This window comes from Bubalus kerabau, chromosome 1 (genome assembly GCF_029407905.1).
Source record: "Bubalus kerabau isolate K-KA32 ecotype Philippines breed swamp buffalo chromosome 1, PCC_UOA_SB_1v2, whole genome shotgun sequence".
In the NCBI taxonomy this organism is placed as follows: domain Eukaryota; kingdom Metazoa; phylum Chordata; class Mammalia; order Artiodactyla; family Bovidae; genus Bubalus; species Bubalus kerabau.
In genome coordinates this window covers 182,615,062-182,642,045 of record NC_073624.1, presented here as the reverse complement: position 1 = coordinate 182,642,045, position 26,984 = coordinate 182,615,062, and the positions used below count along the sequence as shown (strand labels likewise).

Genomic DNA, 26,984 nt, shown 5'->3' with positions numbered 1-26,984 from the left:
TCTGCCATAAGGGTGGTGTCATCTGCATATCTGAGGTTATTGATATTTCGCCCAGCAATCTTGATTTCAGCTTGTGCTTCTTCCAGCCCAGCTTTTCTCATGATGTACTCTGCATATAAGTTAAATAAACAGGATGACAATATACAGCCTTGATGTACTCCTTTTCCTATTTCGAACCAGTCTGTTGTTCCATGTCCAGTTCTAACTGTTGCTTCCTGACCTGCATGCAGGTTTCTCAAGAGGCAAGTCAGGTGGTCTGGTATTCCCATCTCTTTCAGAATTTTCCACAGTTTATTGTGATCCACACAGTCAACGGCTTTGGCATAGTCAATAAAGCAGAAATAGATGTTTTTCTGGACCTCTCTTGTTTTTTCCATGATCCAGCGGATGTTGAAAATTTTATCTCTGCTTCCTCTGCCGTTTCTAAAACCAGCTTGAACATCTGGAAGTTCACGGTTCATGTATTGCTGCAGTCTGGCTTGGAGAATTTTAAGCATCACTTTATTACCATGTGAGACGAGTGCCATTGTGTGATAGTTTGAGCATTCTTTGGCATTGCCTTTCTTTGGAATTGGAATGAAAACTGACCTTTTCCAGTCCTGTGGCCACTGCTGAGTTTTCCAAATTTGCTGGCATAGTGAGTGCAGCACTTTCACAGCATCATCTTTCAGGATTTGGAATAGCTCAACTGGAATTCCATCACTTCCACTAGCTTTGTTCATAGTGATGCTTCCTAAGGCCTACTTGACTTCACATTCCAGGATGTCTGGCTCTAGGTCAGTGATCACACTGTCATGATTATCTGGGTCATGAAGATCTTTTTTTTTTTTTTTCCTTTATGATAAGTTTTTATTTGTATCAAATACAGAGTACCATAAGTAAATATAAGATTATGACTTGAATATTGTAATATAGCTTATAATTTGGCAAATTAATTATCCAAAATTTATTACATGTTTGAGTACACACTGATGAAATTACTTGGCATAACTTGGAAAGATATTTCTCTACCTTATTTAACCATTTGTCATGTATATATGTGGTACATGTATGAACACATGTGTGTGTATATGTGTATAAACACACTTCTGAATTAAATATATTTGTATAAAAGCTAAAGATTTATGTATTATCTTTAATTCCTTTTAAAAAATCTATTGTATTAAATTGCATCTGCATTCAAAGCAGAAATGTAAAAAAATGATCACTTTGCTTAGTACACATGAATTTACAATGTAATGGAAAATGAAACAAAAATTTCAATTGAAATACTATATTCCTGTTTAATTGACATTTACCTGGCACTATCAGACTATGGAAATAAACCTCCTACTTTAGGTTGTTGAGAGAACAAAGATTCTATTGTGCATTACTGTACCCCCTAAATTAAGAATCAACATTACTACAGTAGGAAAGGTGGCATTTAATTTTCTTCTTCATGAATGTGGGAATTCTCGGGAAGCAATCAGGGCAGTGTCTGTACTCCTGGGATGCAGCCTCCTGCTTTTCCATCAGTGGAAGTTGGGCTTCTCGGGAAAGGTGCAGCCAGTCCTCCTAATTATGACACTGGCAGCATAGTGGCCGGCACGGATGCATTCAGTGAGGGGCTTGTCAGAGACCAGCTGGGACAGAAAACCTCCAACAAATGCATCTCCAGCTCCATTGGTATCAACAATTTCTTTCTGGTCTTGATCCAAGACAGCAAAAGCGGTGACTTCACTTTCTGTAGCCACTATGGTGTCCTCTCTCCCTTGGGTGAAAATCACAATGCGCTGCCTCTTTGAGTTGACTTTTGGCAGAGCCTGTGCCTTTCTCGCTATTTCTTTAATGTCTTCAGTCTCAAAGCCTTGCTCTCTGGCAAAAGTGGCAGCTTCCATCTCGTTTCCAAAAAGTATGTCAACAAAAGGCATAACTTTCATCAATGATTCCTTGTAGAACTGACTAATAAATGGTGCAGACAGATTCAAAGTGAAAATTCTGTTGTTTTCAGAAGCATGGTGAGCCACTTTTAAAATCGACTCTGGAGAAACTGTGAGGAAAAAACCTGCTATATAATAAACTCTTGCTTTGTCTACCAATATCCAGTTTTTCTCCATATCAAGATGTTTTTCCTTTTTGTAACAGTTGGCAGCAGCAAGATTAGCTACAAGTGATCTGTTGTCACCGGTGATGCACGCAGCACAAGTTCCTGTTGGCTGCTCATTCTGTTCATAGTAGTGAGCATCCACATGGGCTTCAGCAGCTTTTTCCTTCAGGATCTCCCCAAATTTATCTATCCCAATGCATCCAAAAAATGTTGCTGCTTTGTGTGGCTGCTGAATCATCCACTGGGCCACTTTAATTGAATTCTGGGTAGAGCCACCCGCATGATATTCAACTTTGAATTTTTTTACAAGTTCATCAAACAGTTCCTTATGTTTCTCTTCAGCCAAAATCTGGTCATTAGGTTTAAGAGAATACTTATCAAGGAAATCCTTATCCACTACAGCAGTGATGTCAAGAAGAGGATTTCCCATTCCAAAGAGAATATTTTCACTGATGGCCGTCATAGCTTCACCTTCCAGCCCCAAGCGACAGCGCTCGCGTCCGATGCTCTGCGTCCGCACGGGTGGCAGCAGCAGGTACCACAGTCACCGCTTCTGGGCTCAAAGCACTCCGCGACCCGGGAGCGCGTCCTCACACACCCCGCGCGCGGGCGGCCCCCCATGAAGATCTTTTTTGTACAGTTGTTCTGTGTATTCTTGCCACCTCTTCTTAATATCTTCTGCTTCTGTTAGGTCCATACCATTTCTGTCCTTTATTGAGCCCATCTTTGCATGAAATGTTCCCTTGGTATCTCTGATTTTCTTGAAGAGATCCCTAGTCTTTCCCATTCTGTCGTTTTCCTCTATTTCTTTGCATTTATCACTGAGGAAGGCTTTCTTATCTCTTCTTGTTATTCTTTGGAACTCTGCATTCAGATGCTTATATCTTTCCTTTTCTCCTTTGCTTTTCATTTCCCTTCTTTTCACAGCTATTTGTAAGGCCTCCTCTGACAGCAATTTTGCTTTTTTGCTTTTATTTTTCTTGGGGATGATCTTGATTCCTGTCTGCTATACAATATCAGGAACCTCTGTCTATAGTACATTAGGCACTCTGTCTATCAGATCTAGTCCCTTAAATCTATCTCTCAATTCCACTGTGTAGTCATAAGGGATTTGATTTTGGTCATACCTGAATGGTCCAGTGGTTTTCTCTACTTTCGTCAATTTAAGTCTGAGTTTGGGAATAAGGAGTTCATGGTCTGAGCCACAGTTAGCTCCCAGTCTTGTTTTTGCTGACTCTATAGAGCTTCTCCATCTTTGGCTGCAAAGAATATAATCAATCTGATTTCTGTGTCGACCATCTGGTGATGTCCATGCGTAGAGTCTCTCTTGTTTTATTGGAAGAGGGTATTTGCTATGACCAGTGCGTTCTCTTGGCAGAACTCTATTAACCTTTGCCCTGCTTTATTCTGTACTCCAAGGCCAAATTTGCCTGTTACTCCAGATGTTTCTTGATTTCCTACTTTTGCATTCCAGCCCCCTATAAGGAAAAGAACATCTTTTTTGGGGGGGTGTTAGTTCCAGAAGGTCTTGTAGATCTTCATAGAACTGTTCAACTTCTTCAGCATTACTGGTCAGGGCATAGACTTGGATTACTGTGATATTGAATGGTTTGCCTTGGAAACGAACAGAGATCATTCTATCGTTTTTGAGACTGCATCCAACTACTGAATTTTGGACTCTTTTGTTGACTGTGAGGGCTACTCTATTTCTTCTAAGGGATTCCTGCCCAGAGTAGTAGATATAATGGTCATCTGAGTTAAATTCACCCATTCCAGTCCATTTTAGTTTGCTGATTCCTAGAATGTTGATGTTCATTCTTGTCATCTCCTGTTTGACCACTTCCAATTTGCCTTGATTCATGGATGTAACATTCCAGGTTCCTATGCAATATTACTCTTTACAGCTTCGGACCTTGCTTCTGTCACCAGTCACATCCACAACTGTGTGTTGTTTTTGCTTTGGCTCCTTCACTTCATTCTTTCTGGAGTTATTTCTCCACTGATCTCCAGTAGCATATTGTGCACCTACCGACCTGGGGAGTTCATCTTTCAGTGTCCTATCTTTTTGCCTTTTCATACTGTTCATGGAGTTCTCAAGGTAAGAATACTGAAGTGGTTTGCCATTCCCTTCTCCGGTGGACCACATTCTGTCAGACCTCTCCACCATGACCTGTCCATCTTGGGTGGCCCCACATGGCATGGCTTACTTTCATTGAGTTAGACAAGGCTGTGGTCCATGTGATCAGATTGGCTAGTTGTCTTTGATTGTGGTTTCAGTCTGTCTGCCCTCTGATGCCCTCCCTCAGTGCCAACTTCTTACTTGGGTTTCTCTTACCTTGGGCGTGGGGTATCTCTTCATGGCTGCTCCAGCAAAACTTTTGACTTTGGTGGACTATACCTGTGGCGGATTCATTTTGATGTTTGGCAAAACTAATACAGTGTTTCAGGTTTAAAAATAAAATAAAATAAAATTAAAAAAAAATTTCAATAAGTATTGTTTAGTTAGGTGCACATAATCATATAGCATTGATGATTACAAAGTGGCATTGTATACAGACATTTTATCAATGATTAAACAACAAAATTCAAGGAATCTACTTGAAATTTTTAAATTTTTTATGTGGATATTTGTTTCAATACTGTCTCAGTGAAACTTTTTACATGTGAGATCCCTTTACTTTTTTTGGACTTTATTCTGTACTGTGAAATAATACTACTTCAATGTATTTCTTTTATTCAGTTTAATGAAGTGACTGACAAGATAGAATATTTGGGTGGCGCCACATGAAGAGTTTTAAAGATGTACAAAGTGATGATTTAATACACATAGACGTTGTGAAAGATTACCACAATTAAATTAATTGACATTTAGGTCATCTCATGTAGTTTCTTTTTTTAAATATAAATTTATTTATTTTAATTGGGGGCTAATTACTTTACAGTATTGTATTGGTTTTGCTATACATCAACATGAATCCACCGCAGGTGTACACGTGTTCCCCATCCTGAACCCTCTTCCCACCTCCCTCCCCAATCCTGTATCATGCATCAAACCTGGAGTGGCAATTCGTTTCACATATGATATTATACATGTTTCAATGCCATTCTCCCAAATCATCCCACTCTTGCCCTCTCCCACAGAGTCCAAAAGACTGTTCTATACATCTGTGTTTCTTTTGCTGTCTCGCATACAGGGTTATCATTACCATCTTTCTAAATTCCATGTGTGTGTATGCATAGTAACAATTAAGTAGATCCCTCTTAGAAGATTTGAAGAACACAACCAGAATTATTAGCTGTGGTCACCAGGCTGTATATTTGATTCCCAGAACTTATTCATTTTAATAACTGAAAGTTTATACCCTTTGACAAACATCTCCCTACTTTCTCCACCACCAATACTCACAACTACGGTTTAATCTATGATTCTAAGAGTTTGATATTCTTAGCTTCCACATGTAAGTGAAATAGTTCAGTATCTGACTATGTCTGGTGTACGTATTTTAATAGGCATAATATTCTCCAGTTCCATCCATATTGTCACAAATGGCAGGATTTCCTTGTTTTTGTGGCTGAATAATATCTCATTGTTTATTTACACACCATGTTTTCTTTACCTATTCATCTGTCAACAGACACATCCATCTTTCACTATTTCAGATAATATCACAATGGCAAGGGAATGAATATATCTCCTTAAGGTTCTGATTCCATTTCTATGGCATATACCCTGATGTGGGGTGCTGGATCCTCTGGTAGTTCTATTTCAATTTATTGCAGTTTTTAATTTTTAAAGGAACCTCCATTGTATTTCCCATAATGGTTGTACAAATATTCATTCCTGCCAACCAAGTATTCCCTTAAACTTCACATCCTCACTAATATATATATATATATATATATATATATATATATATATATATATATATTTGTTGTTGTTGTTGTTAAGTTGCCCAATCATGTCTGAGTCTTTGCAACCCCATGGACTGCAGCATGCCAGGCTTTCCTCTCCCTTACCATCTCCTGGAGTTTGCCCAAGTTCATGTCCATTGCATCAGCGATGCCATCCAGCCATCGCATCCTCTGATGCCCTCTTCTGCTTCTGCCTTAGGTCTTTCCCAGCATCAAGGTCTTTTCCAATGAGTTAGTTGTTCACATCAGGTGACCAAATTTGGAGCTTCAGTTTTAGCATCAGTCCTTCTGAAGAGTATTCAGGGTTGATTTCCTATAAGATTGACTAGTTTGATCTCCTTGCTGTCTAAGGGACTCTCAGGAGTCTCCTCCAGCCCCACAATTTGAAAGCGACGGTTCTTCAGTGCTCTGCCTTCTTTATGGTCCAGCTTTCACAACCATACTTGACTACTGGAAAGACCATAGCCTTGACTATATGGACCTTTGTCAGCGAAGTGATGTCTTTGCTTTTTAACACACTGTCTAGGTTTGTCCTATCTTTCCTGCCCAGAAACAATCGTCTTCTAATTTCATGGTGGTAGTCACCATCCACAGTGATTCTAGAGCCCAAGAAGAGGAAATCTGTCACTGCTTCCATCTTTTCCCCTTCTATTCGCCATGAAGTTATGGGGCCAAATGCCATGATATGTTTTTTTTTTTTTTAATGTTTATAGTTTTAAGCTGGCCTTTTCACTCTTCTCCTTCACTCTCATCTAGAGGTTCTTTAGTTCCTTTTCACTTTCTGCCATTAAAGTGGTATCATCTACATATCTGAGGTTGTTTCTCCCACCAATCTTGATTCCAGCTTGTAACTCATCCAGCCTGGCATTTCTCATGATGTGCTCAGCGTATAAGGTAAATAAACTTGGTGACAGCAGACAGCCCTGTTACTCCATACAGGATTTCTAACTGTTGGTTCTTGACCCTCATACAGGTTTATCAGGAGACAGGTAAGATAATCTTATATTCCCATCTCTTTAAGGGCTTTCCATAGTTTGTTATGATCCACACAGTTAAAGGCTTTAGCATAGTCAATGAAACAGAGGTAGATGTTTTTCTGGAATTCCCTTGCCTTCTCTATGATTCAGTGAATGTTGACAATTTAATCTCTGGTTCCTCTGCCTTTTCTAAACCCAGCTTGGATGTCTGGAAGTTCTTAGTTCATGTAACGCTGAAGTCTAACATGCAGGATTTTGAGCATAACCTTACTAGCATGGGAGATGAGTGCAATTGTCCAGTGGTTTGAACATTCTTTAGTACTGTCCTTCTTGGGAAGTGGGATGAGGATGAACATTTTCCAGTCTTGTGGCCACTGCTAGGTTTTCCAAACTTGCTGGCTTATTGAGTGCAGCACTTTGATAGCATCATCTTTTAGGGTTTAAAATAGTTCTACTGGAATTCCATTGCCTCCACTAGCTTTATTGACAGCAGCTCTTCCTAAAGCCTACTTGAATTCACACTCTAGTATCTCCAGCTCTGGGTGAGTGACAAAACCATCATGGTTATCTGGGTCATTAAGATCTTTTTTGTACAGTTCTTCTGTGTACTCTTTCCATCACTGGTTGATCTCTTCTGCTTCTTTTAGATCTTTTCTGTTTCTGTCCTTTACTGTGCCCATCTTTGGATGAAATATTTCTTTGATATTTCCAGTTTTCTTGGAGATATCGCTAGTCTTTCTCCTTCTGTTGTTTTCCTCCTTTTCTTTGCATTGTTCATTAAAGAAGGCCTTCTTAGCAACCTAGATGTCCATCAGCAGATGAATGGATAAGAAAGCTGTGGTACATATATAAAATGGAATATTACTCAGCCATTAAAAAGAATATATTTGAATCAGTTCTAATGAGGTGGATGAAACTGGAGCCTATTATACAGAGTGAAGTAAGCTAGAAAGAAAAACACCAATACAGTATACTAATGCATATATATAGAATTTAGAAAGATGGTAATGATAACCTTGTATGGGAGATAGCAAAAGAGACCCAGGTGTATAGAACAGTCTTTTGGACACTTTGGGAGAGGGCGAGGGTTGGATGATTTGGGAGAATGGCATTGAAGCATATATAATATCATATGTGAAACGAATTGCCAGTCCAGGTTTGATGCATGATACAGGATGCTCGGGGCTGGTGCACTGGGATGACCCAGAGGGATGGGATGGGGAGGGAGGTGGGAGGGGGGTTCAGGATGGGGAACATGTGTACACTGTGGTGGATTCATGTTGATGTATGTAAACCAATACAATATTCTAAAGTAATTAGCCTCCAATTAAAATAAATAAATTTATATTAAAAAAAAAGAAGGCCTTCTTGTCTCTCCTTGCCATCTATATCTATATAGTAGCCATTCTAACAGATGTGAGGTGATATTTGATTTAGATTTGGACTAGAATTTCCTGATATTAATTGATGTTAAATGTCTTTCCCTATTCCTGGTGGTCTTTTTCTTCTGATCATAAATACCCTTATTTAAAGGGAGGAGTTTAACACGAGAGAAGGTCCCACAGCCAGATCAGGACCCAGTCTTATGTTGAGTTAACAAATTTTCGTGTCAAACATTCCTTATACAGGGATTCCAATTCTTTTACCTCTGCTTTTTAAAGGTAATTCTGGTTCATTATTTTGGCATGTTGAACTATGACTTAATTATGAAAAAGATCAAAATAGAATAATGGAAAATCTGTGGGCAGTTTCCTTATCAATGAAATTATGATAGTAATTGAACTTACCTAATAGGACTATTTCAAGAAAAATTAAAAAAAAATCATTAATATTCCTTAAACTGTGGTTTTCAGTTCTAGTTGACTGATTAAGTATGTTTACTTTAAAATGCAGTTAGCCCAGCCTCAGCCTCGAACCAGTTCCAGGATCCCTACTCATGAGTTTCTTGGTCTACCTTTTATGAAGCTGGGCTTGATAGCACTGCCTTAGAATATTGCCCAACACTTGGAAAAAGCTCCATGAATATCATCTATTAATATAGTTATGAATACCATATTTATTTTTAAAACATAATCATTTCATAATATTTACTTCAAATCTCATATTTTTAAAGAGATTTGAAGCATTACAATAAAATTTAACTTTTCTTGGTGTCTCAGCTTCATCCCATTCCCCTGAATACGTGTCCCCAAGAACAACTAGTGTCATGAACTGGATAGGTATGTTTCCTTGTCATTGCTAATGTCAATATTCGTTTATGTATCCATAACCAGCTTTCATAAAATCTTCTCTAAACAGATTACTATCCATATCGCCCCTGAAATGAACTTGTTTAGCACAACGTTTTTGTGAAGCCTCTTTGTGAAATACAAAGAACTGCTTCAGGATGGGGAACACGTGTACAACCGTGGCAGATTCATGTTGATGTATGGCAAAACCAATACAATATTGTAAAGTAAAAAAATTAAAACTAAAGATAAAGATTAAAAAAAAACAAAAGAGGAAATCAAGGGGGGCCAGGTTATTTGTGGAAAGTCATAAAACTGAGATAAAGCAGGATACACACTTCAGGACTTCAAGACCTTCCTACTTAACAACTCTGCTTCCCAAGTTAGTGTCATCACCAAGGCCTTTTCTGAATATGATCTTAGGCCTCACAATGACACAGGATGAATTCAGTTCTGAAATTCATTATCTGTGTCAAAAGTTTCTTAAACTCTCCAAGCTTTGAGTCCTTGTTGTAAATAGGGATCATAAAAAGACTTCTCAGAGATTGCCGTGAGGATTAAATGTAGCAAATCTAGAAAAGCATTTAATGCAGTGTCTGGCACACAGTAAGTGCCCAAGAACTGGATACCAGGCTTGATGCTCTGGACCTGCCACCTTTATAAAAGGAAGCTGGAACTGAACATATGTTGAAGGAGGAAACAAACAGAACAGGCTCCATCTTGAAAGCAGGACTCCATCTTGGGCCAGACTGTGGAGTTTGAGCTATATGCTCAGTATCTATGGAAATGACAAACCAACTGGAAAACCAGACCCCCCCGGATGGAAGAGCCCCAGGGCTCGTAGGTAGACTCTCCACCACCTAAAAGAATACCCTAAGTATCTGTGTAACCGAATAGAATCAGAAATTCTATTATGCTTATTGGGGTATGACCACAGGCCTATTGATAATTGTCCACAGTTAGCTACCTAGGTTTAAGGCATATGAATCTCGGGTTTAAGGCATAAAAATCACAGGTTAACTTTGTTTGTATTCTTCTCGTCCACTGTTCAGACTAGTTTCAGAGAATTTGGGGAGGTGAGTTTGAGCACGTGCACTTAGGGTATATAAGGTTTTCACAAAAACTGGTCAGGGTTCTTGGCTAAGAGGAGACTCTGCCTTGGGCCTGCTGGTGTAATAAACTGCACTCCACTATCAAAAAAAAAAAAAAAAAAAAAAAAAGAACTACTTCAAAACTTTCCTGACACACATTATTACAAAAGGAAAGAAAATATTTTCATCAGTTCATAAATTTATATTTATATAAACTAATATAAATTTAACAAATTTAAAATATATCTTTCTTTTTTATTTTTTAATTTAATTTTATTTTTAAACTTTACAATATTGTATTGGTTTTGCCAAATATCGAAATGAATCCGCCACAGGTATACATGTGTTCCCCATCCTGAACCCTCCTCCCTCCTCCCTCCCCATCCCATCCCTCTGGGTCATCCTAGTGCACCAGCCCCAAGCATCCAGTATAGTGCATCGAACCTGGACTGGCGACTCATTCCATATATGATATTATACGTATTTCAATGCCATTCTCCCAAATCATCCCACCCTCTCCCTCTCCCAGAGTCCAAAAGACTGTTCTATACATCAGTGTCTCTTTTGCTGTCTCGTATACACGGTTATTGTTACCATCTTTCTAAATTCCATATATATGCGTTAGTATGCTGTTGTACTTTAATAGCAAAGTTTTAGTCACTCAGTCATGTCTGACTCTTTGCAACCTCATGGACTATAGCTTGCTGGCTCTTCTGTCCATGGGGTTTTCCAGGCAAGGATACTGGAGTGGGTTGCCATTTCCTTCCCCAGGGGATCTTCCTGACCCAGGGATCATATCTGTGTGTGTTGCATCTCCTGCATTGCAGGCGAATTCCTTATCTGCTGAACTATAGGGGAAACATATTTTAATAGCATTTTATTATTTATTAAATATATATTTAATTTGAATTATAAGTATTATATTTTTATTTATATCAGGTTCTGATTACAACAAATCTATGAAAATTCTTGTACCGTTCTCTGTATAATACAAATGGGAATTTGTATATAATATGGGAGTAATAATTAATTGTTCAAATTCTAACAATAGGTGCATAATCAGTTTTACTAATTTATACTAGTAACTGCCTGTATTTGTTTCAATGCAAAAATCATTTTTGTCAACTGAATCCTCTTTTAAGAAGGTATCTTTTACCAACCTAGATGTCCATCAGCAGACGAATGGATAAGAAAGCTGTAGTACATATACACAATGGAATATCACTCTGCCATTAAAAAGAATACATTTGAATCAGTTCTAATGAGGTGGATGAAACTGGAGCCTACCATACAGAGTGAAGTAAGCCAGAAAGAAAAACACTAATACAGTATACTAAGGCATATATATGGAATTTAGAAAGATGGTAATGATAACCCGGTATGCGAGACAGCAAAAGAGACCCAGATGTATAGAACAGTCTTTTGGACTCTGTGGGAGAGGGTGAGGGCGGAATGATATGGGAGAATGACATTGAAACATGTAAATTTTCATACGTGAAATGAATCGCCAGTCCAGGTTTGATGCATGATACAGGGTGCTCAGGGCCGGTGCGCTGGGATAACCCAGAGGGCTGGGATGGGGAGGGAGGTGGGAGGAGGGTTCAGCATGGGGAACACGTGTATACTTGTGAAGGATTCATGTCACTGTATGACAAAACCAATACAATATTGTAAAGTAGAATAAATAAATTAATTAATTAAACTGAAAAAAAAATCCTTGAAATCTGTCTTGTGAAAATTTCATAATACCTGCACATTTTCATCTTATATAGGAAATCTTTTCAACCTTAGATTTAAAACTGGACAGCAATATGCATGGCTATTCATTAAAAACCCTATAATCCTCCACATCAGGGCCATTAGAGCCTCTCTAAACTCCTGGCTTGTTCTCATGATTTACAGATACATCCCCTGAACCAAAAGAGGATAAAACAGTTCTCTACCATTTTTTCACCTCTGGTAGCCAAGTAGGTTAGAAAACAAACACTTTTAGCTAGATAGAGGTGACTGAGAGTTGGGCAGGAATAAGCAGAAATCACTGCAGATGATGACTGCAGCCATAAAATTAAGATGCTTACTCCTTGGAAGAAAAGTTATGACCAACCTAGATAGCATATTCAAAAGCAGAGACATTACTTTGCTAACAAAGGTCTGTCTAGTCAAGGCTATGGTTTTTCCAGTGGTCATGTATGGATGTGAGAAGTGGACTGTGAAGAAAGCTGAGCACTGAAGAATTGATGCTTTTGAACTGTGGTGTTGGAGAAGACTCTTGATAGTCCCTTGGACTGCAAGGAGATCCAACCAGTCCATTCTGAAGGAGATCAGCCCTGGGATTTCTTTGGAAAGGATGATGCTAAAGCTGAAACTCCAGTACTTTGTCCACATCATGCGAAGAGTTGACTCATTGGAAAAGACTCTGATGCTAGAAGGGATTGGGGGCAGGAGGAGAAGGGGACGACAGAGGATGAGATGGCTGGATGGCATCACTGACTCGATGGATGTGAGTCTCAGTGAACTCCGAGAGTTGGTGATGGACAGGGAGGCCTGGCGTGGTGCGATTCATGGGGTCTTAAAAAGTCGGACACGACTGAAAGACTGAACTGAACTGAACTGAACTGAAGCAGATCAATGATTGAGTCTTGGTCTTTCACTCCCAAAAGTGGAGTATGTGCAAATCTCTCCATCTCTCTGTGTTTCTGTTCTTTTCTGGAAACAGAGTCCAATATTCACCTCTACAGCATATGTCACACCTAAGGAATATTTGTAGATTGATAAATATGCAATCATTTGTATAAAGAGTTTCAATCATTATTGAGATGGCAAGTTTATTAATAAAATAAAGTCCCCCCAATTTAGTGACCTTTCATAGATTATATGGCAGAGAGATCAGAGCCATTTCCTGTCTCAGAGCTGGAGCAGGGATAACATGAAATCTTAAAATGTGTCTTATTCCATATATTAAGATATGCCATCCCCTTCTTTTCTGACTTTCCCCCCAAGGTTTGTGAAACTTACTGCAATGGCTTTTCAATGATTGAATGCTGCAGATGCTATCAAATGGAAAATAACAGGTCCCAAAGAAAGCCCATGATACAGACAAAAACAAGCAGTATTTTATCTTTTATCTGGTGTTTTGGGACTTTCTGAAAAGGATGGAAAATACTGGCATGAATGGTCCACTGTGTGGAAACCATGTTGCTCTGACATTGTTTCTATGAAAAAGAGAATGATTTATTCAGCATTTAATTTTTTTAATCCTTCGTGCCTCCTCTGTGGCCACAAGATACAAATGAGGGGAATTAGAAATAAATGAGCCTTAGTCATTTCTCTTCATATGTGAAGAATGTATTTGTATAAACAAAAATCAAATGTCCTGTAAGGGATGTAGCATCAGATCAAGAGATATTTAAATCTAATAACATGAGAATAAGCCTTATCATTATTGGTAACAAAATGTCAAAAATGTATTTTGTCTTCTATACCCATCCATCACATAGTTGTTGCATGGAGGGTGATCATTATTTATTTAGTCCTAATTCAGTGGGTTTGCATCAACAAGAGGGCTTCCCAGGCAGGTCAGCAGTAAAGAATCTGCCTCTGAATGTATTAGCTTCAGGAGACATGGGTTTGATCTCTGGGTCAGGTAGATCCCCTGGAGAAGGAAATAGCAACCCACTCTAATATTCTTGCCTAGGAAATCCCATGTACAGAGAAGCCTGGACAGAGGTGGGCTAAAGTCATGGGGTTGCAAAGAATTGGACACGACTATAGAATGGAGCACATAGCATGTACCAATGAAAAGTCAAGGTAGTAGACAATCCTAAGTCTCACAGATTCTAAGAAATTGTTCCATAACACACTAAGAATTCGTGGAGCACACAGGATTCAAAATTAAGTTTTTCTTCTCTGAGTCTCAAGCCCTAAATGTCACTGTTTTCAGACTTCCTGAAAGTTTTCAGCAAAAGTACGGAGGTATAACTGCAGATACATCTGGCATACATTATTTTGAATTTTTTATTTTCTTGAGTAGGAAAACACCCAAGACTGATTTAGTGTCCACTTTCATGATTGATTCAGTGGATCATAAGTACAGAGGAGAAAGTGGAGAGGTGGATAGGACTGTTTGGGTAAAAAGGAAGACTGCTTTGGGTGCCCTGTGTCTGGCATCAGTCTGCCCAGAATGACTGACTTCAAACTTGGCTTTAATACTTTCTAACTCATAACCTGTGGGCTATAGTCCATTGGATCGCTAAGAATCAGATACGACTGAGTGACTTCACTTTCACTTTTCACTTTCATGCATTGGAGAAGGAAATGGCAACCCACTCCAGTGTTCTTGTCTTGAGAATCCCAGGGATGCGGGAGCCTGGTGGGCTGCCGTCTATGGGGTCACACAGAGTCGGACACGACTGAAGCGACTTAGCAATAGCAGCAACTCATAACCTGATACATGTGATATAAAATGCCATTCTTCTTTCCTCTTATTAAAATTATGATAATGTGGGCTCTTACAATTTGGGAGAGATGATGCAGATGCAATCAAAGAAGAAACATAAAACACATGTCTCAGAGCCTAACACGTGTCTCAGAGCCTTACACTTAGGAAGCCTTGAATAATAGTATCTGATGTGATGGTTAATGTCGTCCTCCTCACCATTGTCATCATTTTCATAACTGTTTGAAGTGCTTAGAGGGAAGTTTACAGAGACCCATTTACTACTACAGATGTGGAGATGCCAGCCAGAGCCAGAAACAGTGATGGTGGAAGCAGAATTCTGAATGAGAGTTCTCACACACCAACCAGAGTAAAGAACATGAAGATCATAGGATTCTCATCTGAAATTTGTATACTGGTGCCCTCCCACCTGTCTATCCAACTGTCATGTTTGCCTTGTTGAGGAAAAGATCATTCTCTCAACACTCGCTTCATCCATGTCTGTCTCCCTCAGCACTTTCTGGGCTGGGCTGCATCTCTGCCAGAACATGACCAAGGAGCTCACTGACCCTCTCCTGCCTCAAGTGTGATGAAGTCTCAGGGTTCCTCCTCAGGATGGGCAAGAAGACAGACTCAGACTGGACCTTCTGATGCAGGTTCCTATGAAGGATGGAGACATAGGTGTGGATTCACAATATTAGAACTGACAAAATAATGAGTTGGAGGAACTGGTCAATTATTTACAATTTTATGCCCAAAGCTCATCATTAACCAGTTGGTCCATATTATCTCAACCTCTGGAGACTTGTTAATGTTAACAGAAAAAGAAAAGGAGAAAAGTGAATATCCTGAAAAGGGTCTGGGTACCTCTTCCCCTCAGGAGGAAGTTCACCTGGACTCTTACTTCTAACTTGCAGGCTTTCAATCCAAAATTCAGAATTTCCCCCCCTCAATTTAACCTTTCAATATGTGGTTTTGATATCTGCAAATCCATTGTATCAATCATGAAATCTATGCAGCGTGAGGTTTTTGTATCAAGAATGTGATACATTTTCCATTTTCACAGTTAATATTTGTCTCTAACGATAACTTTTTATTTTCATTTCCCTGCCTTGCTCATCTGCATTAGATATGGTAGACATTATTAAGTTTTTGTTGTTAATTTGAATGAATCTTCATTTCTAACTTTTTTCTATAAATGAATTACATAGAGTATTAGAAAACTATTGATTTTCACTTATTATTTAATGACTGATTTTTAAATTAAATATGTCAGTGGGCCTTCCAGAAGGTTGCAATCAAGGTGTCAGCCAGGCCTGCAAGCATCTCAAGGTTGGATTGGTAGCTGTCCACTTTCAAGCACACTGATGAAGCTGTTGGCAGGGTTCACTTGTTCACAGAATATTGTCCAGAGAATTCCTTCAGTTCCTCAACACATGGCCTCCTGGTGTGGCAGCTGGGTTCTATCAATGTGAGCCGTCAAGAACGCACTCATGTCATTTTGATATTTGGCAAAACTAATACAATTATGTAAAGTTTATGTAAACCTGTGGCGGATTCATTTTGATATTTGGCAAATCTAATACAGTTATGTAAAGTTTAAAAATAAAATAAAATTTAAAAAAAAAAAAAAAAAATGGAAATAAAAATAAAATAAAATAAAAAAAAAACGCACTCATGGCTGATTCATGTCAATGTATGGCAAAAACCACTACAATATTTAAAGTAATTAGCCTCCAATTAAAATAAATAAAATAAATTAATTAATTAAAAAAAGGAATGCAAGAGAGAGAGTCAGCAAGAAGAAAGCCAGAATTTTATTTACTCTGTTTTTATTTACTCCCAGTGACTTCCCAACATTTCTTCCACATCCTCATTGTAGGAAGTGGGTTTCTATGTACATCTCACACTCAATGAGAGGGAAATACACAGGTCATGAAACCATGGCTGGGGTCGGTAAGAACATCTCTGATACTGCTCAGCATCGAGGTTTCATCCTCTGTAAGGACTCTGTGCCCCAAGCAACTTAAGCCTCAGGTCCTGTCCATCTGTTTTCCAGCATATTTCTAAATTCATCAAACAACTATGATCTCAACAAAAATTCCCTGGACAAAAGTTAGCATATGGGTAGAATTTTCCCAGACATCAAATTGCCAACATCTGCTGGATCATCAAAAAAGCAAGAGAGTTCCAGAAAAACATCTATTTCTGCTTTATTGACTATGCCAAAACCTTTGACTGTGTGGATCACAATAAACTGAAAAATTCTTCAAGAGATGGGAATAACAGACCACCCGACCTGCCTCTTGAGAAACCTGTATGCAGGTCAGTAAGCAAGAGTTAGAACTGGACATGGAACAACAGACTGGTTCCAAATAGGAAAAGGAGTACATCAAGGCTGTATATTGTCACCTTGCTTATTTAACTTATATACAGAGTACATCATGAGAAACGCTGGGCTGGAGGAAGCACAAGCTGAAATCAAGATTGCCGGGAGAAATATCAATAACCTCAGATACGCAGATGACACCACCCTTATGGCAGAAAGTGAAGAAGAACTAAAGAGCCTCTTGATGACAGTGAAAGAGGAGAGTGAAAAAGTTGGCTTAAATCTCAACATTCAGAAAACAAAGATCATGGCATCCGGTCCCATCACTTCATGGCAAATAGATGGGGAAACAGTGGAAACAGTGTCAGACTTTACTTTTCTGGGCTCCAAAATCACTGCATATAGTGATTGCAGCTATGAAATTAAAAGACGCTTACTCCTTGGAAGGAAAGTTATGACCAACCTAGATAGCATATTCAAAAGCAGAGACATTACTTTGCCAGCAAAGGTCTATCTAGTCAAGGCTATGGTTTTTCCTGTAGTCCTGTATGGATGTGAGAGTTGGACTATAAAGAAAGCTGAGCGTTGAAGAATTGATGCTTTTGAACTGTGGTGTTTGAGAAGACTCTTGAGAGTCCCTTGGACTGCAAGGAGATCCAACCAGTCCATCCTAAAGGAGATCAGTCCTGGGTGTTCATTGGAAGGACTGATGTGGAAGCTGAAACTCCAATACTTTGGCCACCTGATTCAAAGAGCTGACCAATTTGAAAAGACCCTGCTGCTTGGACAGATTGAGGGCAGGAGGAGAAGGGGACAACAGATGATGAGACGGTTGGATAGCATTACTGACTCAATGGAAATGGGTTTGGGTGGACTCCGGGAGTTGGTGATGGATGGGGAAGCCTGGTGTGCTGCAGTTCATTGGGTTGCAAAGAGTCAGACACGACTGAGTGACTAAACTGAACTGAGAATTTCCCCTTCACTGGGTACTTCTGCAGAACCTACTCTGCAGCTTCAGGTCATGCAGTCTCAAGTAGACCCTTGATTTCTGATATACCTGGAGAGCCCCTCCATCAACATCAGAACAATCTGTAGCCATTCCATGGACAAATGTATAATAATAAATATTCCAAGTGAATCTGATTGTTTCTAAGTAGAGGCAATGGCAACCCACTCCAGTACTCTTGCCTGGAAAATCCCATGGATGGAGGAGCCTGGTAGGCTGCAGTCCATGGGGTCGCACAGAGTCGGACATGACTGAAGCGACTTAGCAGCAGCAGAAATGAATCAACTCACTCCAGAATATATATTTTTTTCAGATTTCTTTGTGTTATTAAACTCTTGAAGATGTTAATAAAATGTGATTTTGGCTTATGTATTTTTTTCTAGTGGATAAGGTGGGATGTAAGTGGATAGTGTTGTGATGGAGCCTCTAAATCCTGTCCATGAAGCCTTCCTGACTCAGAGACCTCTCTGCTGAGAATGCAGAGATTGCTTTATCATTAGGTGACATGAGAAAACTTTAATTCATACAAAAATCAAATGGAGTATAGAGGAAAGGATGCGATTTACTTGTGTGGTGATAAGTGAAAAAGGGTATTTTTAGAGGAGATCACATGGCAGATATCTGGAGGTGGATAGGAGAGAGAGAGACTGAATGTTGAGCCATTTAAATAATGAGTGCAGGGCAAAAATGAGCTACTAATCAGAAGCTGTTTCACGTGAATAGAAGGGATAAGGTACTAGGGTCATTGGCAAACATGATTTCCAGGAAATGGGATATGAAAACCAGTGGTAGTTACATTTGTCCCATGAATGTGACATGTGCTTTGTCCTTTTCCCAATGCCCTCAGAGAATATCCTTTACTAAGTGGAAAGTGAGCAGAGGTGGATTGGAGAAAGTGGAGGTAAGTGTTGGGGACATTTAAAATACTTGTACAATAGCAAAAATAATATTAACTGATCTCACGGCATATTGTGTAGAGGAGATCTGATATTAGGGCCAAAGATGTGTGTACAGGACACAGTAGATGACAAACATAGATATTGATGTTTATGTAGTAAAAATTAGTGATGAGCTTTTTTCACTTTCTCCTCACATGATGAGTACCTTTTAAGGAAACAGAAATCTTTTCACTGCTTGATGTGAAATTGAGAAATTTCTATCTCATTCCTTATCCATTGTTATTTATAGTAAATTTCAAACACTAACTTTATTCTGTGAGTCTTAATCTTACGGTAACTATGAGAGAGAAACAGATCCCAGTGAGGTTCTTGATAATAAATAGGAGCAAACCATACTTTCCCCCCTCTCTCTCAGGAATTCTTAGATATGTCTGTAGAAGTCAAGGGATCCTGAGAAGAAGAATAAATGTTAAATTGCCTTCACTTTTTCTTATAACATAGTAGAATACTTGTTCAATGTTATACAAAGTAGAGCCATGTCTAATCTCTGCCATTTCTGTGTTACATTTGAGTGTACAAACAAATGATATTCAGCCCCTGCCCTCAACCTGGTCAAGGTCTTATTGTGTAAACAAGAAAATGTCAAGGTCAGTCAGGCATCCTGGATAAAGGGCTAATGGTACACAATTAATTAATTTGAAACACATCAACCTCAGAGTAGATGATAAGAGGGATATCAACATTTATTTACATATTACCATGTGCATGTATTATCTGCTTAATCCACAAGTGCTTTAAGCTGTATGTGATTAAAAAGGAAGAATCAGAATGCCCCAGAGTAAAAAAATGACTGTTTCACAGGGTTAAAGATTTAGAGGACCTGATGGGGAAAATCAACTTTTCTGCCTGAAAAGCACATAAGTTGAAATGACACATTGACCTATTAAAGTGGTGAATATGATAGTGTACAATCATTGATCTATTAGTAGGTCAAAACATTATTCTAACAAGTACTTTAGGTTACCTCCTCTCTATCACCTTCTCAGTTAAAAACTTCTTATCACTATTATACAAATGAGAAAGTTAAACAGAAAGAAGTTTTCTTTTATACTCAAGGTCACAATTTGCAAAATCAGGTAACTTATGAATTCCAAGAAGTTCACTGAAAATTACCTTCATTATCAGGAGGCGATGAGGATGGTGGCATAGGAGAACCCTGAACACACTTCCCTATGGAACACATCAAAAATGTGGAGATATTCTTACAAAAACCAAACTGGAAACTTCACAAACACACTTCTAACTTAAAAGCTTTTGCACAGTGCAGGAAACTATAAACAAGGTAAAAAGACAACCCTTGGAATGGGAAAAAATAATAGCAAGTGAGACAACTGACAAAGGATTAATCTCCAAAATATACAAGTAGTTCATTCAGCTCAATACCAGAAAAACAACCCAATCAAAAAGTGGGCAGAAGACCTAAATGGACATTTCTCCAGAGAAGACATGTAGATTGCTAATAAACACATGAAAAGATGTTCAATATTGCTCATTATTAGGGAAATGCAAATCAATATTACAATGAGGTATCACCTCACACCAGTCAGAATGGCCATCATTGAAAAAATCTACAAACAATAAATACTGGAGAGAGTGTGGAGAAAAGGGAACCCTCTTGCACTGTTGATGGGAATGCAAATTGATACAGTGACTTTGGAGAACAGTACGGAGATTTCTTAAAAAATTAGGAATAAAACTACCATATGACCCAACAATCTCACTATTGGGCATATACCCTGAGGAAACCAAATGGAAAAGACCCATGTACCCCAGTGTTCATCTCAGCACTATTTGCAATACCTCGGACATGGAAGCAACCTAGATGTCCATCATCAGATGAATGGATAAAGAAGTTCTGGTACACATATACAATGGAATATTACTCAGCCTTAAAAAGGAATACATTTGAGTCAGTGCTAGCTAATGAGATGGATGAACCTAGAGCCTATTATACAGAATGAAGTAAGTCAAAAAGAGAAAAACAAATATTGTATATTAACACATATATATGGAATCTAGAAATATCTAGAACCTATCTGCAGGGCAGCAACAGAGACACAGATATAGAGAACAGACATGTGGACATGGGGGGAAGGAGAAGGGTGGATGAACTGAGATGGTAGCATTAAAACATCTACACTCTTACACTGTTGGTGGGAATGCAAACTAGTGCAGCCACTATGGAGAACAGTGTGGAGATTCCTTAAAAAACTGGAAATAGAACTGCCTTATGATCCAGCAATCCCACTGCTGGGCATACACACTGAGAAAACCAGAAGGGAAAGAGACACGAGTACCCCAATGTTCATCGCAGCACTGTTTATAATAGCCAGGACATGGAAGCAACCTAGATGTCCATCAGCAGATGAATGGATAAGAAAGCTGTGGTACATATACACAATGGAGTATTATTCAGCCATTAAAAAGAATACATTTGAATCAGTTCTAATGAGGTGGATGAAACTGGAGCCTATTATACAGAGTGAAGTAAGCCAGAAAGAAAAACACCAATACAGTATACTAACGCATATATATGGAATTTAGAAAGATGGTAACAATAACCCTGTGTACGAGACAGCAAAAGAGACACTGATGTATAGAACAGTCTTATGGACTCTGTGGGAGAGGGAGAGGGTGGGAAGATTTGGGAGAATGGCATTGAAACATGTAAATATCATGTATGAAATGAGTTGCCAGTCCAGGTTCGATGCACGATACTGGATGATTGGGGCTGGTGCACTGGGACGACCCAGAGGGATGGAATGGGGAGGGAGGAGGGAGGAGGGTTCAGGATGGGGAACACATGTATACCTGTGGCGGATTCATTTTGATATTTGGCAAATCTAATACAGTTATGTAAAGTTTAAAAATAAAATAAAATTAAAAAAAAAAAAAAAAAAAAAAAAACATCTACACTACCATATGTAAGGGCTTCCCTTGTAGCTCAGTTGGTAAAGAATCTGCCTGCAGTGCAGGAAATGCGGGTTCGATCTCTGGGTTGGGAAGATCCCCTGGAGAAAGAAATGGCAACCCACTCCAGTATCCTTGCCTGGAAAATCTCATGGACAGAGAAGCCTGGTGGGTTGCAGTCCATGGGGTCGCAAAGAGTCAGGCATGATTGAGCAACTAACATGTAACACCATATGTAAAACTAGACAGCCAGTGGAAATTTGCTGTATCATGCATGGAGCTCAAATCTGGTGCTCTGTGACAACCTAGAGGGGTGGGATGGGATGGGAGGTGGGAGGGTGGTTCAAGAAAGAGGGGACGTACATATACCTATGACTGATTTATGTTGCTGTATGTCAGAAACCAATAAAATATTGTAAAGCAATTATCCTCCTATTAAAAAATAAATTTAAAGAACAAACAAACAAAAATAATGTTTTGTGGCAAGAAAAAAAAAGAAACATACTTCTGAAGAAAAAAGAATTTAAAGAAATACCCACATGGAGTTGGGTAGGAAGGTGGGAGAAGTGTTCAGGTTGGGATCTGTGCCTCTAGGATGTGTCACAGAAGATAAGGAGGGTGATATAACACAGGCTGGGGTATCCTTCCTGGGGAGTGAGGGGTTTGAACCACATGTTGGGCACCCGAGCCTGGGGTCTGACATTGGGAAGCAAAATCTTCACCTCACACCTGTTAAAGTGGCTATTATCAAAAAGACTAAAGTTAACAAATGCTGGCAAATATGTGCAGAAAAAGGAATCCTCATGCACTGTTTATGGGAATGTGCAGCCACTACCAACAACAGAGTAGAGTTCCTCAAAAATCTTAAATAGAACTATCGCATGATACAGCGACCCTACACCTGGGTGTATGTCCAAAGGAGATGACATGACTATCTCAAAGAGATAACTGCATCCCCATACTCACTGAAGAATCATTCACAAGAGCAAAAAATGGAAACAACCTAGTATCCATGGATGAATTAAGGATAAAGAAAATGTGATAGATATTCAGCACATACAATGGAATATTATTCAGCCACAAGAAAGCAGAAAACTATGCTATTCATTACAATATGGATGAAATTTAGGGGCATTATGCTAAAAGAAATAAGTCAGACAAGGAAAGACATGGAATGTATGGTTTCCCTTATCTGTGGAATCTGAATTACTGAACTCATAGCAGTATAGTTTATTTACTCCCATTTGACCAATTGTGAATGTTGTGGAAAAACACTTCATGAATGTTTTAGTACATCTAGATTAGTATTCCTGTGTGTATACTTAAAATTATAATATTTTAAGACTTAAATTTCCTATAATCATTTGATGTGAGGATTTAATATGATTTAATAAGAAAATAAGAGGTTGTAAAGAACATAAAGTGGAAATTAAACTACACAAACACATACACATATACACTCAAAGTAGGATTACTTGGATTTTTTCCAAGATTCTTTGACTATCACTTTGTTGTTGTTCAGTTGCTAAGTCATGTCCGACTCTTTGTGACCCCATGAACTGCAGCAAACCAGGCTTCCCTGTTCTTCACTATCTGCTGGAGGTCACTCAAACTCATGTCATCTGCATAAGTGGATATACTGACATACTATTTTAGTAATTTTTAATGAGTGCTATTTCTTCCCAAAATCCAATAGGAATTTATCCTATGTCAAGTGTATCTTTTCTTTAATATCAAAGTTACTCATCAATGGAGCTTGTGGTGATCTTAAGTGGTAAAATGCAAAGTAAATTAAACTAGTTTTGCACAATATTATTTTCAGATGGCCAGTATTACCACTACAAAACAATGTGTGACATATCTATGAAGTGATGGATAGTCATCTTGTAGAATTCAACAGGAACCCTAAGACTCGAGTTATTGTGACAGAAAGCCATGGTATTCAAATGAAGTTCTAACCAGGCTGTTTCTAGTATTAATAAAAGGAATAAACTCCCCTTTGTTGACAACTGGGCTATTTGCACTCCTAAGTAATGTGAAAGAAGATAAACTTATTGTGAAGACTGGGGTGACTGAATGTACCTTGGATATCATTGGAGTCACACAGCAATTGAAATATGACATCGCCAACCTATTTTCCAAGTGCATATCCCAGACTAAGACATATTTTTGACAACCTTTCTTCCCTGTGCACATTTTGCATCTTCAATTTCAGATGCCTCAAAATACACTTTTTCAAAACAATCAATACTGATTTTTAAAAAATGTTTTGCTGTGTCACCTTTTAGTCACATCTTAGTTGTGGCACTTGGGTTATCTAGTTGTGGCACATGGGCTTACTTGCCCTGTGGCATGTGGGATCTCAGATCCCTGACCAGGGATTAAACCTGTGTCTCCTGCATTGGAAGGCGGGTTCCCAACCACAGGACCACCTGGGAAGACCCCGAAATATACTTTTGTACTCATGCTACAATATCAGTTGGGGTTCAGTCAAGAAAAGAGAAACCAATTAGTCATTTTAATAAAGAGAATTTAATACAGAGAGTCAGCTAAAGAGATACTGAAAGACTGAAAATTTTAAAAAAGTAAAGTAGTAACATAGCAATCATAAGTGAAGGAAGACTTGATTTGAGGGGCATAAAGGGAACACTTTAGCTCTTAGGGCAAAGAGAATTTTACTGACCACTGTTGAATGTATGTAAGATGGACGAAGATGAAAAATAGTGATTTCAAGAGCCCCACCCCAAAGCAAAGCCTTGTATGATGTAGAGAAGCTAAGTGAAGAAAATGATCAGAAATAACATGGTAAACACATTGCCTATTACTACATCAGGGTCTTCATAGCTTCCCCTCTGAGCTCTGTTCTCTTCTGGATGTTCAGCATTTGTTCATGAGCAGTTAGGACCCAAGGTATACAGGTCACCTTTGAATGAAAGATCTGATTTGCGTTGGTAGTTTTCAACCTTGGCCATATACCAGAACCACTTGAGTGCTTTTAAAATTCCTTATGCTCAGACCACACCCGAGTCTAATTAAATCAGAATATTTGATGGTGGTTAGACCCAGTGAACAGTATTTTGAAGTTCCCAGATGATTTCAATAAAACCCAAGGCTGAGAAGCAGTGACACGAATACTCACACATAACCTATGTAAACAGATTTGAAAAATAGAATTTACTGCGGAAAATACACAAGAGCTGTGAAAAACTTATACATTTTCAATATATTAAAAGGGAATTATTCATCTTTTGAGGATGCTTGGGCCACAAAAGATAATCTGTATAATCTCTGTAGAGGCAGTAAGATTCAGTCAAGGCAGTAATGGACTCACAGAGAGAACAGACTTATGGACACAGTAGGGGAAGGAGAGGGTGGGTTGAATTGAGAGAGTAGCATGGAAATATATACATGACCATAGGGAAAACAGATACCAAGTGGGAATTTGCTATGTGACACAGGGAGCTCAGCCCAGTTCTCTGTGACAACCTAGAGAGGTGGGATGGGGTAGGAGATGGGAGTGGGGTTCAGGGGGAGGGGACATATGTATACTTATAGCTGATTCATGTTGATGTATGGCAGAGGCCAACACAATATTGTAAAGCAATTACCTCCCAATTTAAAAAAAAGAAAAAAAATATTCAGCCAAGGAATGATTTTGATGCACAAGAATCCTAGAAATCTCACCCATCACATTAAAGACATAAAAGAAAAGTAATATTTAACTATGAGGTTAAGCAAAAGGAGAAGTAAAGCCATGAGAGCTACAAAAAGTGATGTATGAGAGAGGTAGAATTTTCAGGTCTAGATTTAATTTTGCTGCATTTTGCAACCTACCTTCCAAATGCATAACACAGGTACTAAGTGTAGAACATTTTGCTGAGAAACCTCCGCATGGCCCTTTTGATGTCCTTGTTCCTCAGACTGTAGATGAAGGGGTTCAGCATGGGAGTGAGCACAGTGTACATCACTGAGGCCACTGCAAACTTCCTAGTAGATTGTGAGATGGCTGAACTGAGATACACGTCAATGCCTGTTATGTAAAATAAACAAACAACTGCCAGGTGAGAACCACAGGTGGAGAAGGCTTTATTCATGCCACCTGATGAGGGGACTCTCAGAACAGAGGAGAGAATTTTACAGTAAGAGAAAAAGATCCCCGAGATAGGAAGAAAACCGAAGATGGCACCAGCAGTATACATGACTATGTTATTGGTGAAAATGTCACAACAGGCAAGCTTGAGGAGTTGCGAAGGGTGACAGAAGAAATTAGAGATTTCTACATCTTTGAAGCAGGTGAGTTGTAGCGCAATCCAATTGTGCAGCTGTGACTCCAAAAGACTAACAAAAAAAGACACCAAAACTAAGAGACAGCAGAGGCGTGGGTTCATGATGGCCATGTAGTACAGTGGATGACAGATGGCCACAAACCGGTCATAAGCCATTGCAGTGAGAAGAGTACCATCCATACATCCAAAAAGGAGAAAAATAGACATCTGTGTTAGGCAGCCTTCATAGGAGATGACTCTGCTGTGAGTTTGGATGTTTACAATCATCTTGGGGACTGCGGTGGAGACCAAACCAATGTCAGCCAAGGACAGGTTGGAGAGAAAGAAGTACATGGGGGTGTGGAGGTGGGGGTCAGAGGTAACAGCCAGGATGATGAACAGGTTCCCTAAAATGGTGACCAGGTACATAGACAGGAAGAGGATAAAGAGCAAAGGCTGTAGTTCTGGATCATCTGAGAGGCCCAGGAGGAAGAATTCTGAGACACTGGTTAGATTTCCAGTTCTGTGTAGATTAGACACCTTTGGAAAAAATAAAAGAGGGCTGAAAAAATAGGAATTAAGTAACGGGCCTTGCACACTGTGTCTAAATTTTGGATTCAAGCAATTCATTTCTAAGATCATACACCCCAGTTCCTTCAGCAATATTTCTCATTATATAACTGTCATTATTATGACAATTTCTATCTGCTTAGAACTGTTTCCTCATTGATTTCTGTGTTATTCACCTCTGTCTACAAAGTCTTACTTTATAAGACTTCACTGAAA

At 39.0% G+C, this 26,984-nt stretch overlaps 2 protein-coding genes across 2 annotated transcripts in view; both read right to left on the bottom strand.

Moving 5' to 3' along the window:
• Positions 1-26,642, bottom strand: part of LOC129625458 (olfactory receptor 18-like) — a 32,522-nt gene extending 5,880 nt beyond the window's left edge. Inside the window, exon 1 of the mRNA XM_055543871.1 lies at positions 25,768-26,642. Within this exon, the coding sequence (XP_055399846.1) occupies positions 25,791-26,627 (837 nt within the window). The 5' untranslated portion in view covers positions 26,628-26,642 and the 3' untranslated portion in view covers positions 25,768-25,790. The remainder of the gene's footprint in view (positions 1-25,767) is intronic.
• LOC129625450 (adenosine kinase-like) lies at positions 832-2,699 on the bottom strand. The gene has a single exon (XM_055543860.1). The coding sequence runs from the start codon at positions 2,547-2,549 to the stop codon at positions 1,512-1,514; it is 1,038 nt and encodes a 345-aa protein (XP_055399835.1). The 5' UTR covers positions 2,550-2,699; the 3' UTR covers positions 832-1,511.
• Positions 26,643-26,984: the final 342 nt, after the last annotated feature.

What these genes read in the sequence shown, in the direction of transcription:
- LOC129625450 (XM_055543860.1), bottom strand. Translation starts at nt 2,549, where the DNA reads ATGACGGCCATCAGTGAAAATATTCTCTTTGGAATGGGAAATCCTCTT.